A 12,068-nucleotide genomic window follows, 5' to 3' on the forward strand; every position below is an offset into this window, starting at 1 on the left:
GTCACTGGAAACCGTCAACTCCACACCACGATCTGATGCACCTGGTAATGAAATCGACGTTCCAATTGCAGCTACCGCAGAACCAGTAATATTGGAAGCAGATGAACCAAACAACAACATTGATCCCGACTCAACATTGCCAGAAGAGCCTGATACCCCAAAGAGGAGTTATCCAGACAGAATCAGGAAGCCTCCTCAAAGACTGAACTTATAATTGCTTAAACTTAACCAATGTATCTAGCAACCGTAATTGTGATTGTAATTAGTTATCATTTAGTTGTTAAATGAATGTTATGTACTGTTTATCTAAAAGGGGAGGAATTGTTGTGTATGTACCTTTAAGAGAATAACTGGTCTCAGACTGCAGTACCTGCAGTGACCACCCCTGTATAAAAGGCACTAGGGAGCCTCTGTTTTCAGTTTCACTATTGACTTCCATCAGTAAAGACATGTTTTGTTCAACTCCTGCTGTCCGTGTCTCAATCATTCACGGACGTAATAAATAGTGTCACAAAACATATTTCACTCAGATCTTTTTGAACCTCAACCATAATAATTCTCAGTGAACCTGGATGTTTAGATAGTGATTACCAAAATTGGATTCTTTTAATTTCTCCCTTACCCCACAGCATAAAGCAACTTCTTCCCAAACTAGGGTTAACATCTGGTCCAGGTCTCTGTATATAGCAAAAGCAACCTTTGTTGATTAACCTTCCCATTGATTCAGGGGAATACAGTTTAAAATAAGAAAAAACATAAGACGCTCATTTTAACTATTTACAAACAAGAGCAAAAGAAAGTTAGTTAAACTCTGATCAGGTTGGAATCTCTCACATCTGGTCACACTCATGCTCTGTCAATCACAACAAAAATTTTGGTTCCCCCCATCCCCCTAGTATCTCCTTCTTAAGGCTCAATGTCCATTTTTTTGATGACGCCTCAGTGAAGTGCTCTGGAATGTTTTTCCATGTTAAAAACACTGTATAAATGCACGTTATCAAAAGTAAAAAATCAGAATATATCACTGTCTGCAAATGTACTTTGGTGGAGTACTTTTAAGAGAAATTGATAAGCCTGAGAGCAAGGGGTTATTCAAAGAATATGACAACATTAAACTACAGATCTCTAGTTCATGTATAATATCTAGTGGTCACACACATTACTACAGTGGTTCTCAAACTATTTTGGTTGAAGGACCCCTTTTCAAATGGAGAAGTAATCACACCGCCCCCCCCCCCACTAAATTCTAATACACATAATATGAAAGTGCTGCATGTAAAGAGAGTGTTTTAATAATGCTTTTAGGAAACCAGGTATTTACTTAGATATCAGTGCGATGGGTGTGCCTGCTTCTCACTGCAGAGTCTGTCTATACTTGGTGTGATGTTTGACAATTTATTTAAAGCTGCACCTGCTGTTCACTTTCCTATTTGTTACATTAATTTTATGGACCATCCTAAAAACTACTGCTCATCTATGAATTTTAATTACAAACCTTTTTTAAAGCAAATTAGCAAAAACCTCAATTTTAATTCAATGCTAAAGAGCTAAAGATGCAAAATTAAAATCTCGGTGAAAAAAAACTCCCAAAACATACAGCTGCTCGAATGATCGGGGTAGTTTGCTTCACACCCGTCCGCCGACATCCACATCAAACAAACTTGTTCTTTTCATGGTCAGGGCGTTCCCAGCGGGTCAGGAACAAGTCCTTCCATTGCCAGCTCTCAGCCAGTGACCTCTCCACTCTCCAGGGCAACCTGATGGTCTCCAAAAGCCCTGCTCCCTCCAGCACAACTTTTCCAGCACTTTCTGGCACATAAATCAATCAGTGCTGCCACAGTAACGGGATTTCAGCTATATTTGGCCCAGCGGTGGTTTCAACTCGCCGACATTAATGATTCAAGATTATTCCATGTAACTGGTTTGGGAAAAGTTCGCAATGAATAAAAACTTACCAGCAGACTGCACAATGGATGCAGGAGGCTTGCGGTGAACGATGTCGACTCGCCCTTGGTTAAACTTTAAAAATTCTCTTTTGAAGGCCACTACTAAATCTGTATCTACCACCCCATTAGGCAGTGCATTGTTCAGAGAGAGAGAGAGAGAGAGAGAGAGAGGGCCTCAGTTACACATGTGGGACATAAAAATAAACTCCAAACACATCCTATAGGTTCAGAGACCAAGCGGCCATTGCATACCAGAATCTTTGCTTAAATACAATGACTTTCATTCCCCATGGGTGGCAGGTGGTGAGGATTCGCAAACGCAGCTAGATTTGTAATTGTGACATTGCTGAAGGTTTTTCTGGCAGGCCCACAAATTTAGTGTCCATCAAGGTAAAAGGATGTTAGTACTGGAGATTAGAACAGTTTTCTACTTTTCCATCCATTGTGCACATCAGGAACTCCCAAGTCAGGTACAGTATGGGCTAGCTGCAGAGCAAAGCTCCCACTACACACCCCAGCAAGGTAAAGCTCCCAGTACTGCACACGACAGACATCACAAGCAAAACAAGAATCAAAACTATACAATATTTAATAAAACTGGGGGCAGCTGAGTTTAAAATAAAGAGAATCTATGACATTATAAAAGACCACAATTTATAAATGTTACACCTGGAGCGAGGCACTGAGCCAGGCTAAAGGATCGCAGGACTCTCCACCGAATATATCCGCACTATCGGCTTGAGAGCAAAATGAAAGTAAAACGAAACAATGTCACCCATTCAGTATTTTTTTTTTTTTTTTTAAAAAGGTTGTAAACCGCTGTCAAAAGTTTCGGAGGTTTCTAACATGCAAGTCCACAATCTGGAGCCTCTAGTGGTCTCATCCGCTTTCTCCACTGCTCAGTGCCCAGAATTTATCCCGAACGGCCTCACCCATTGCGGCATTTCCCTTCCTGCTTCCAGTGCTGTGAACAGAAGGCCGCCCCACCTCCTGCACCATTATTCACTCTGCTCTTCTCAGCTACACCTCTCCTCTGCATGAGGCTGAAAAATAAACAAAGCTGGGCCTCAATAGAAGGCTTTTCCAAATAAGTCGCCCTTCACCGCATTAACAGCCAGTCAACCTCTGCTCTCCTCCCACAGACACCAATGATGTCTTTGGAAGGAACCCGAACGTGAGCACTCTGGTTCCGCATTCTCCCCGATCCTCAGGTCTGCTTTTGTTCAAAGATTTTCTCTGACGAATAATTCGTCAATGCTTCGCGGACCCCCTGGAGCGTCTCCGCACACCCCAGTTCTGCTCTACTGTACAGTAATGTATTATGGGAATTATTGCAATTTTAGGGGGGCGGGGCAAAGGGAAGAATATCAAAGACAACAAAACACTTTTGCTTTTGATGCCCAAATCTAACATGAGATCACCACCAAGACTGGGAACAGCTTTATTGTACATGGGGAAGTGCAATGCTGCGAAGGTCCTGTCCAGGCATTGTGTGGAGATGAACAAAGCTGCAATTCATCAAATGAAATCCTGCAAGATAAAGCTAGTACAGGTCAGTATTACAACTGGGATTAAGCCGCTTTAAAACAACCAGGATTCCATTGTATTTTTCAACCTTTAAAAAAAATATCTAATTTAGCACAACCCCTCCCTCACAAATGATGCAGTTGTGTTTTTGCCAATGTGTAGTCTATTTATAATACGGGAGGTACGGTATTCCCCGTGTCAGTAAAATAAATCCCTATGATCACATCTGATCTAATCACGTGGGACATAACCAGAGACCAAATACAGGCAGCTCATCATCAAGATATTTGCAACAGCAAAGAAAACAAACAAAAATAGAAGGTATAATAAATTCTGCAACAATTTACAAGGCAGCAATGCGTTTTGGGGTCTGAGATGATATCCATAAGTCACTCTCACTCCTGTGTTTTTTTTTTTTTTAACAACTTCTCAACCCTCAACAACTTGAATTTATATAGTACCTTTAACATAGTGCTCCTATGAAGCACCTATCAAACAAAATTTGACACTGAGCCACAGAAGGAAATATTAGGGCAGGTGGTCAAAGGAGTAGATTTTAAAAGAGGAGGGAGAGGCAGAGAGGCCATGAGGGGGAACTCTAGAGCTTAGGGCCCAGGCAGCTGAAAGCATGGTCACCAATGGGGTCACTTTCATGTAACACACTCCAGGGACATTGCTCTATTAGTGCTGTCCAATAAGAATTGCTGATTAGCCACAGATGTTTTTGCCACATGCCATAATTTTAGAGGAAAACATGTTACATGCACTCACCACACAGGGAAATGAACTTAGTGTGTATATTTACTTAAACATCTACCACCACCCAGGAATTAGCACTCAATGATCAAAAAACACAACTTTTCATTTTTTTCCCCCAAAATATTCATACAATGCAGTTAAAGTACACATGCATATACCATGCGATGAGTATTGAGATCACATACCCAATGAAGGCATCTATTACTCTTTATTTATTAATCATAAACACAATTAGCCACATCTGGATTTCCACTTAGCCACATGTGAATAGAATGTATTAGACAACATTGCTGTATTACCACAATGCATCATCAAATCCCATTCTACCTTGCAATATAGTCCAAGAAAATTCAAAGTAAACGTGCAATTAATTCTATTTTAAACCTGTAAAATACAATACAAAAATTGCTCCTCAGGTCTTGAACAGCCCCACCTTTTCATCTGGCCCATCTCAAAGCACTCTGCATAGTGCAAGTGGTTGCTAAATGGCATTTGATTATAGTAGTCAAACTGACTACTTTTGCATGTGATACTCTCATTTGCCAGGGACAAAGAATAATCCCACTGGCAGATTGGTACCTTGATTTATAATTCATGTTGCAGTGTCTTATTTCCTTGCCTCTAACTCTGTGGGTAATGTAATTAACTCTTTATTCAGTATTGCTCAACACACTACCGTTCTTATACGGGGAAAAGTTTTTTTTTACGTATATTGAGTACATTTTTTTCCTCCCTTCCATTACCCTTTTTTAATTTACTAATCACAAACACAATTAGCCACATCTGGATTTCCACATACAACGGGAGCGTATTGACCACAGATTGTAGTTTTATTTTTTTCCCCCTCAAATGACGTGGAAAATATTAAAACAAAATATGCATTTTCTCCATTTCAAAATTTTCGATTTTAACCTGGTCGCACGATTAACCTCAAGTAACCTTGCCTCCTAAATCGATACTGTTGGGTTTAATGCATCAGGTTAGCCTCCTCTCTGGGTTTCATCCCATCGCGGCCCTCGGCTTTCCAAGTCCCAACTGGAGACAATTGTCACTTTAAATTGCTACATAGTAACACGCAGACAGCTCGCAACTCCGGCTAGGGAGGAACTCTCTCTCTCTGCGCTGTGAATAGGAGCCAGGTATTTTTGGAACGGGCCAGCGTTCTCTTGCTGCTCTGGGATCTCATTAGATTGAATGGGTATTTTTCTCCTCCGCTCACTTTAATCCGAGGCCTGGAGCAGCCCGGGTTTACAGGAGCTGCAATCACTTCACTTCAGTCCAGCCCCCATCCCCAGGATCGGTAGAGCCCGAGTCGCGGCCCCTCACCCTCCCTCTCTCGTTACCTGTGAAGTGCCGCAGGGTGCCGTGCGCCCACAGGCTCAGGACTTGCTGCACCGTCAGGTTGATGGAGTAGTCGCCGGCGGCCATGGCTGAACGGCCCGCTCGCTGCTGCTGCTGGACGCTTTTACTTGAGGCGGCCGGCATTGGGATGCAGGGTATGTGGGGGGACAACTACTGCCGCCTGCCTGCCGCGGCGCACAGCCAGGACTGAGACGAAGCCGCGGACAGCAGCAATGAACGAGCGCACTCTTAAAGGCAGCACCCTCACACGCTCATCTATTTATCTATCAGCCAGCGTCGCAAATGGACGCTGAAGACATTACAGTGTCACATCAGGCCGGGGTAACTCCATTGGAGTTCCTCCATATTCCTCCAACAGCAAAGCATACGCCTTTAAGAGAAAGCAAACACACTTAAAGGGGATTGCAACCGCAAAGAAAAATATCTGACTGCCACTTCGACAATTTCTCAATCTACTCTCTTAAAGGGAAATGATTTTAAATAGGACTTTAAAGGAAATGCAGAGTAAGGCTATGAGAATATATAAAAAGGGACGCAGACTTGAATGGATATGGCAGACTGATTTAGCCATTCACTGCCAGATCTGGCTGGACCACATAAAGCATTATCGGGTCCTGCTCTTGTCTCCCAAAACTGCTCACGATTCCAGGATCATTCTGGAATGCAAGGATAACCCCCAGCTACTATTTTCTACTGCTAACCATCTTCTTAAACCAGTCTCCTCTACACTCACCTCCAACAACAAGTGTAAGGAGCTCATGGTCTTCTTTGTCTCTAAGCTTGAGACTGTGGCGGAGCCACTAAAGGACTCAGATCGTTTGTATATAATTCCCTTTAACAACATGTTAGCTACAGCCTGAGTCTGTATCTTTATTTATACTGTTTACTTGTACAGAGCGTGATTACTTTAACAGCGTGGGTAAACGCAATGACGTCACGCCGTTCATCACGTGATCCCCCACTGGCGGGAAGAACGTGATGACGTGATGACGTCAACCACGGGACCGCCCGAGCAGTCCTCGTGGAGCCTCCGAACTGAGCAGACCTACACTCGATGTTCTCCTGTAGTTACTTGTTTAAACCTGTTAGTTTCCATTGAACTTCATTTTGTTTGATCGCCTGAGTGGACCTCAGTCTTTGGATAGGAACTAGACATTCCTACATTGGTGACCCCGACTTTTGCGAACGGTTTTCGCAGAAGATACTCAACATGGAAACGAACGGCGTTACCTTGAAGCTACCGCAGTTCTGGGAGCAACAACCAGCCGCGTGGTTCATCCAGGCTGAAGCCCAGTTCGCCATCAGGGACATCGTTGCGGATCAGACCTGTTATTATCACGTGGTCTCCGCCCTCGACAGCGCCACAGCCTCGCGGATCGTCAGCCTACTTGGTAGTCTGCCTACTGATCGCAAGTATGACACCTTAAAAGGCGCGGTTGCTACAGGTTTTCGGGCTCACAAAGTCGGAGCGCACCCGCCGGCTGCTCGCTATGCCCGGCCTTGGGGACTCCAAGCTGTCCGAGCTCATGAGCCAAATGCTCATGCTCCTCGGCTCCGAACCGGAATGCTTCCTCTTCAGGGAGCTATTCCTCAGCCAACTACCGGTGCAAGTTCAGGCTACCCTAGCCAGGTCCGAAGTCACAGACTGCGCGGAGCTTGCTGCTGAAGCGGACAAGATTTTCGCGGTGACGCAGCAGTACTGCGCTGCCACGAGGCGCCCATCCCCCACAGACGCTGCTCCAGCTCCTCAATCAGCTGGGTTGTGCTTCTACCACGCCCGTTTTGGCACGAAAGCAAGATGCTGCCGCCCTCCCTGCAGCTTTTCACTAAAAAAAAAAATCTACAGCAACCCTGGCGAAAGAGGACCGGCTCTAACGAGCGCCCTGCGGCTGCGCTGGCCATCGGAGATTCGGGAAAGCTTCTCTTCATCACCGACTCCCTATCTGGTCGACGTTTCCTTTGCGACACCGGGGCGCAGTGTAGCATCCTACCTGCGTCAAATCTCGATATACAAGCTGGGGGCCACAGCCCCTCCTTCGTGGCGGCTAATGGCGCGGACCTTTGGAAGGCGGCGGGTTCAGGTGTGTTTCAGTGGCCAGCGCTTCCACTGGGAATTCATCACGGCCAAAGTCTCGCAGGCCATCCTTGGGGTGGATTTTTTGTGCGCCAACGGCCTCCTGGTCGATGTCAGGCACCGCCGGTTGATCAATGTGGCCACGTTCCACTCCATCCCGTGCCACCGCGGTAACACCATGCCGCGCACTGTCTCCTGTGCGTTCCCACCTCCAGATGACTTCACTCGCCTCCTCGGAGAGTTCCCAGATCTGACCAGGCCCAATTTCTCCTCCTCGGCCACGAAACATGGTGTAGAACATCACATCACCACTACTGGCCCCCCCAGTTAACGCAAGGGCCCGACGACTCGAACCCGGCAAGCTCGTGGCTGCGAAAGCGGAGTTCGACACGATGGAGCGGCTGGGGATTATTTGCCGGTCGAATAGTCCCTGGTCTTCACCTCTCCACATTGTTCCAAAACCCGGCGGCGGATGGCGGCCATGCGGCGACTACCGACGCCTGAACGACGCCACTACTCCTGATCGGTACCCGATCCCGCATATTCAAGATTTCTTGGCCCATTTGGCGGGAAATACTTTGTTTTCAAAAGTCGATCTCGTCCGTAGTTACCACCAGGTCCCCATGCACCCGCAAGACGTCACAAAGACCGCAGTCATCACCCCATTCGGCCTGTTTGAATTTCTGCGGATGCCATTTGGCTTGAAGAACGCTGCACAGGCTTTCCAGCGCTTGATGGGCTCCGTGCTTCGGGACCTAAAATTCCTCCTCGTCTACCTCGACGACATCCTCATCGCCAGCCCTAGCAAAGAGGAGCACTTCTGCCATTTGCGCACCCTCTTTACACGCCTCAGCCAACACAGTTTGATTGTCAACCCGGCCAAGTGCCAGTACGGCCTGCAGCGGATTGATTTCTTGGACCACCGCACCACATCAGATGGCGCAATTCCCTTACAGACGAAGGTCGAGGCGGTTACATCTTTCCCGCGCCCGCAGACCATCAAGGCCCTACAAGAGTTCCTCGGGATGGTCAATTTTTTATCACCGGTTCGTCCCTAAGGCGGCCCTGCTTATGCAGCCCTTGTACGAGGCCCTCAAGGCCAAGTCCGGTAAGGATCCGATCAGCTGGACGGCCGAGATGGACCGGGCGTTCATCGACACCAAAGGTGCCTTGGCCAACGCAACCATGCTGGCGCACCTGCTTCCAGGCACCACCATCGCCCTTACCACCGATGCGTCGGACTATGCAATCGGCGCAGTGCAGGAGCAGTGGGTGAATGGGATGTGGCAACTGCTGGCATTTTTCAGCCGTCAACTACGGCGAAACGAAAGAAAGTACAGCACTTTCGACCGGGAGTTGCTGGCCCTTTTTCTAGCCATCCGCCATTTCCGGTTCTTACTAGAGGGACGTCCGTTCACGGCTTTTGTAGACCACAAGCCACTAATGTTCAAGCCACAAGCCACTATGGCCAAGACCGCCGAATCGTGGTCAGCTCGGCAACAACGTCACCTGACGTTCATTTCAGAATTCACCACGGACATTCAGCATTTGGCCGGTAAAGACAACCTGGTGGCGGATTGCCTCTCCCACGCGACTGTTCACGCAGTCCAACTCGGAATCGACTATGCCCTAATGGCTGCGGATCAAGCCTCGGACCCAGAGGTCCAATCGTACAGAACCAGCCCCTCTAGCTTCCAAGCGGCCAACGTCAAATTCCATGCCGCAGGCACCACGCTACTCTGCGACGTCTCCATGGGAGCTCCCCGCCCTATTGTACCAGTCGCCTGGCGCCGAAAAGTGTTCGGCGCCATACACGGGTTGTCACACCCTGGCATGAAGGCCTCGCAAAGGCTGATGTTGTCAAAATTCGTCTGGAGGGGTATGCACATGGATGTCCGCGACTGGGCCAACACCTGCGTGGTCTACCAAAAGGCCAAGGTACAGCGTCATGTAAAAGCTCCATTGGCCACTTTCGTTGTTCCGGAACGTCGGTTCGACCACGTGAATGTGGACCTCGTGGGGCTACTTCCACCTTCTCAAGGTTTTACACACATCCTCACAATGGTAGACCGCACCACTAGATGGCCAGAGGCAGTTCCTTTGGTTTCCACCACTTCGGCAGACGTAGCCAGAGCTCTCATCTCCTCTTGCATTGCTCGTTTCGGGGTACCGGCAGACATCTCTTCCGATCGTGGACCGCAGTTTTCCTCTGAGCTCTGGAACGCTGTGGCTCAGGGGCTCGGCACCAAACTACATCACACCACCGCCTATCATCCACAGGCGAACGGTCTGTGCGAACGATTCCACAGGTTGCTCAAAGCCGCTCTGCGGGCCAGTCTTCAAGGCGTGGGATGGGTGGAGAGACTTCCATGGGTCTTCGTACAGCGCCCAAAGAAGGTTTGCAATTGTCCTCGGCGGAACTTGTATATGGCCAGCCACTACGAGTACCAGGGGATTTCATCCCGTCTCCAACAGAGCCATGGTCCGCATCCCAGCAACTCGTCAGCCACCAGGAGGTAGCCAGATGTATCGCTCCAGTGCCTACATCGCATCACGGCTTACAGAGCTCCCATGTCCCAGCTGAGCTGAAGAGCACCGAGTACGTGTTTATCTGCCACGACGCTCACCGGGATCTGCTCAAGCCCCCTTACACTGGTCCCTTCCGCGTCACAGAGCCGGGAGGCAAAACCTTTTCGGTCGATATCGGAGGTAAACTGGACCACATTTCGGTTGACCAGTTGAAGCCGGCACACTTAGACCTGGACCGCCCAGTCGAGATCACTCAACCGCCAAAACGTGGCCGACTGCCCACAGTCGCCGTGCCAGATCCACCACAACCGCCCGCCAGCTCGACCACCGTCCATCAGCTTCCACTTCAGGGTTACAGAAGTCACTCGGACAGGCTTTTCAGGCCTCCTCGCCGTCTCACTTTTGCTGTTAAAGACAATTCTGGGGGGGCGCATGTGGCGGAGCCACTAAAGGACTCAGATCGTTTGTATATAATTCCCTTTAACAACATGTTAGCTACAGCCTGAGTCAGGAGGCTACAGTGCGATTTGGACAGGTTGGGGGAATGGGCGGATATGTGGCAGATGCACTATAATGTGGATAAATGCGAGGTTATCCACTTTGGGGGTAAAAACAGGAGGGTAGATTATTATCTAAATGGCAATAGATTGGGAGATGGGGAAGTGCAGAGGGACCTGGGTGTTCTTGTGCACCAGTCACTGAAGGAGAGCATGCAGGTGCAACAGGCGATTAAGAAGGCAAATGGTATGTTGGCCTTCATGTCAAGGGGGTTCGAGTATAGGAATAGGGATACCTTACTACAGCTGTACAAGGTGCTGGTGAGACCGCATCTGGAATATTGTGTACAGTTTTGGTCGCCCCATCTGCGGAAGGATGTTCTTGCCATGGAAAGAGTGCAACGGCGATTCACCAGGCTGATACCTGGAATGGTGGGAATGACCTACGAAGAGAGATTAAATAGTTTGGGCTTGTACTCACTGGAGTTTAGAAGATTGAGAGGGGATCTCATCGAAACATATAAAATTATGGCAGGCCTGGACAGGCTGAATTCAGAGAGAATGTTTCCAATGGCCGGGGAGCACAGAACCAGGGGCCACAGTCTAAAAATAGCGGGCAAATCATTTAAAACAGAGATGAGGAAGAATTTCTTCACTCAAAGAGTGGTGAGCCTGTGGAATTCCCTGCCACAGAGGGCTGCGAAGGCTAATTCAATAAATATTTTCAAGAGAGAATTGGATATATTTCTGAAGGCTAAGGGGATTAAGGGTTACGGAGAAAAGGCGGGGACGGGGTACTGAACTGGTAAGATCAGCTATGATCTCAGACGAAGATCAGCCATGATCTCATTGAATGGCGGAGCAGGCTCGAAGGGCCGAATGGCCTACTCCTGTTCCTATCTCTATGTTTCTATGTTTCTATCTTTATTTATATTGTTTACTTGTATAAAGCGTGATTACTTTAACAGCACGGGTAAACGCGATGACGTCACGCCGTTCATCACGTGATCCCCCACTGGCGGGAAGAACGGGATGATGTCATGACGTCAACCACGGGACCGCCCGAGCAGTCCTCGTGGAGCCTCCGAAATGAGCAGACCTACACTCGATGTTCTCCTGTAGTTACTTGTTTAAACCTGTTAGTTTCCATTAAACTTCATTTTGTTTGATCGCCTGAGTGGACCTCAGTCTTTGGATAGGAACTAGACATTCCTACAAGACCATCCAATCAGCTGCCTCTACCACTTCCCTTCCTTTGTGACTGTGACATATCTAAACTATCCCTCCTCGTCCTTCTCGACCTGTCTGCAGCCTTTGACATGGTTGACCACGCCATCCTCCTCCAACGCCTCTCCACTATCATCCAGCTGGGTG

At 47.9% G+C, this 12,068-nt stretch overlaps 1 protein-coding gene across 1 annotated transcript in view; it reads right to left on the reverse strand.

Moving 5' to 3' along the window:
* The window catches only part of tmem170b (transmembrane protein 170B), a 119,066-nt gene extending 113,087 nt beyond the window's left edge, over window positions 1–5,979 (reverse strand). The window contains exon 1 of the mRNA XM_085988808.1: window positions 5,576–5,979. Coding sequence (XP_085844934.1) covers window positions 5,576–5,717 — 142 coding nt within the window. The 5' untranslated portion in view covers window positions 5,718–5,979. The remainder of the gene's footprint in view (window positions 1–5,575) is intronic.
* Window positions 5,980–12,068: the final 6,089 nt, after the last annotated feature.

Source organism: Somniosus microcephalus, chromosome 5 (assembly GCF_052327205.1).
Source record: "Somniosus microcephalus isolate GS21.2 chromosome 5, FLI_Smic_1.0, whole genome shotgun sequence".
NCBI lineage: Eukaryota > Metazoa > Chordata > Chondrichthyes > Squaliformes > Somniosidae > Somniosus > Somniosus microcephalus.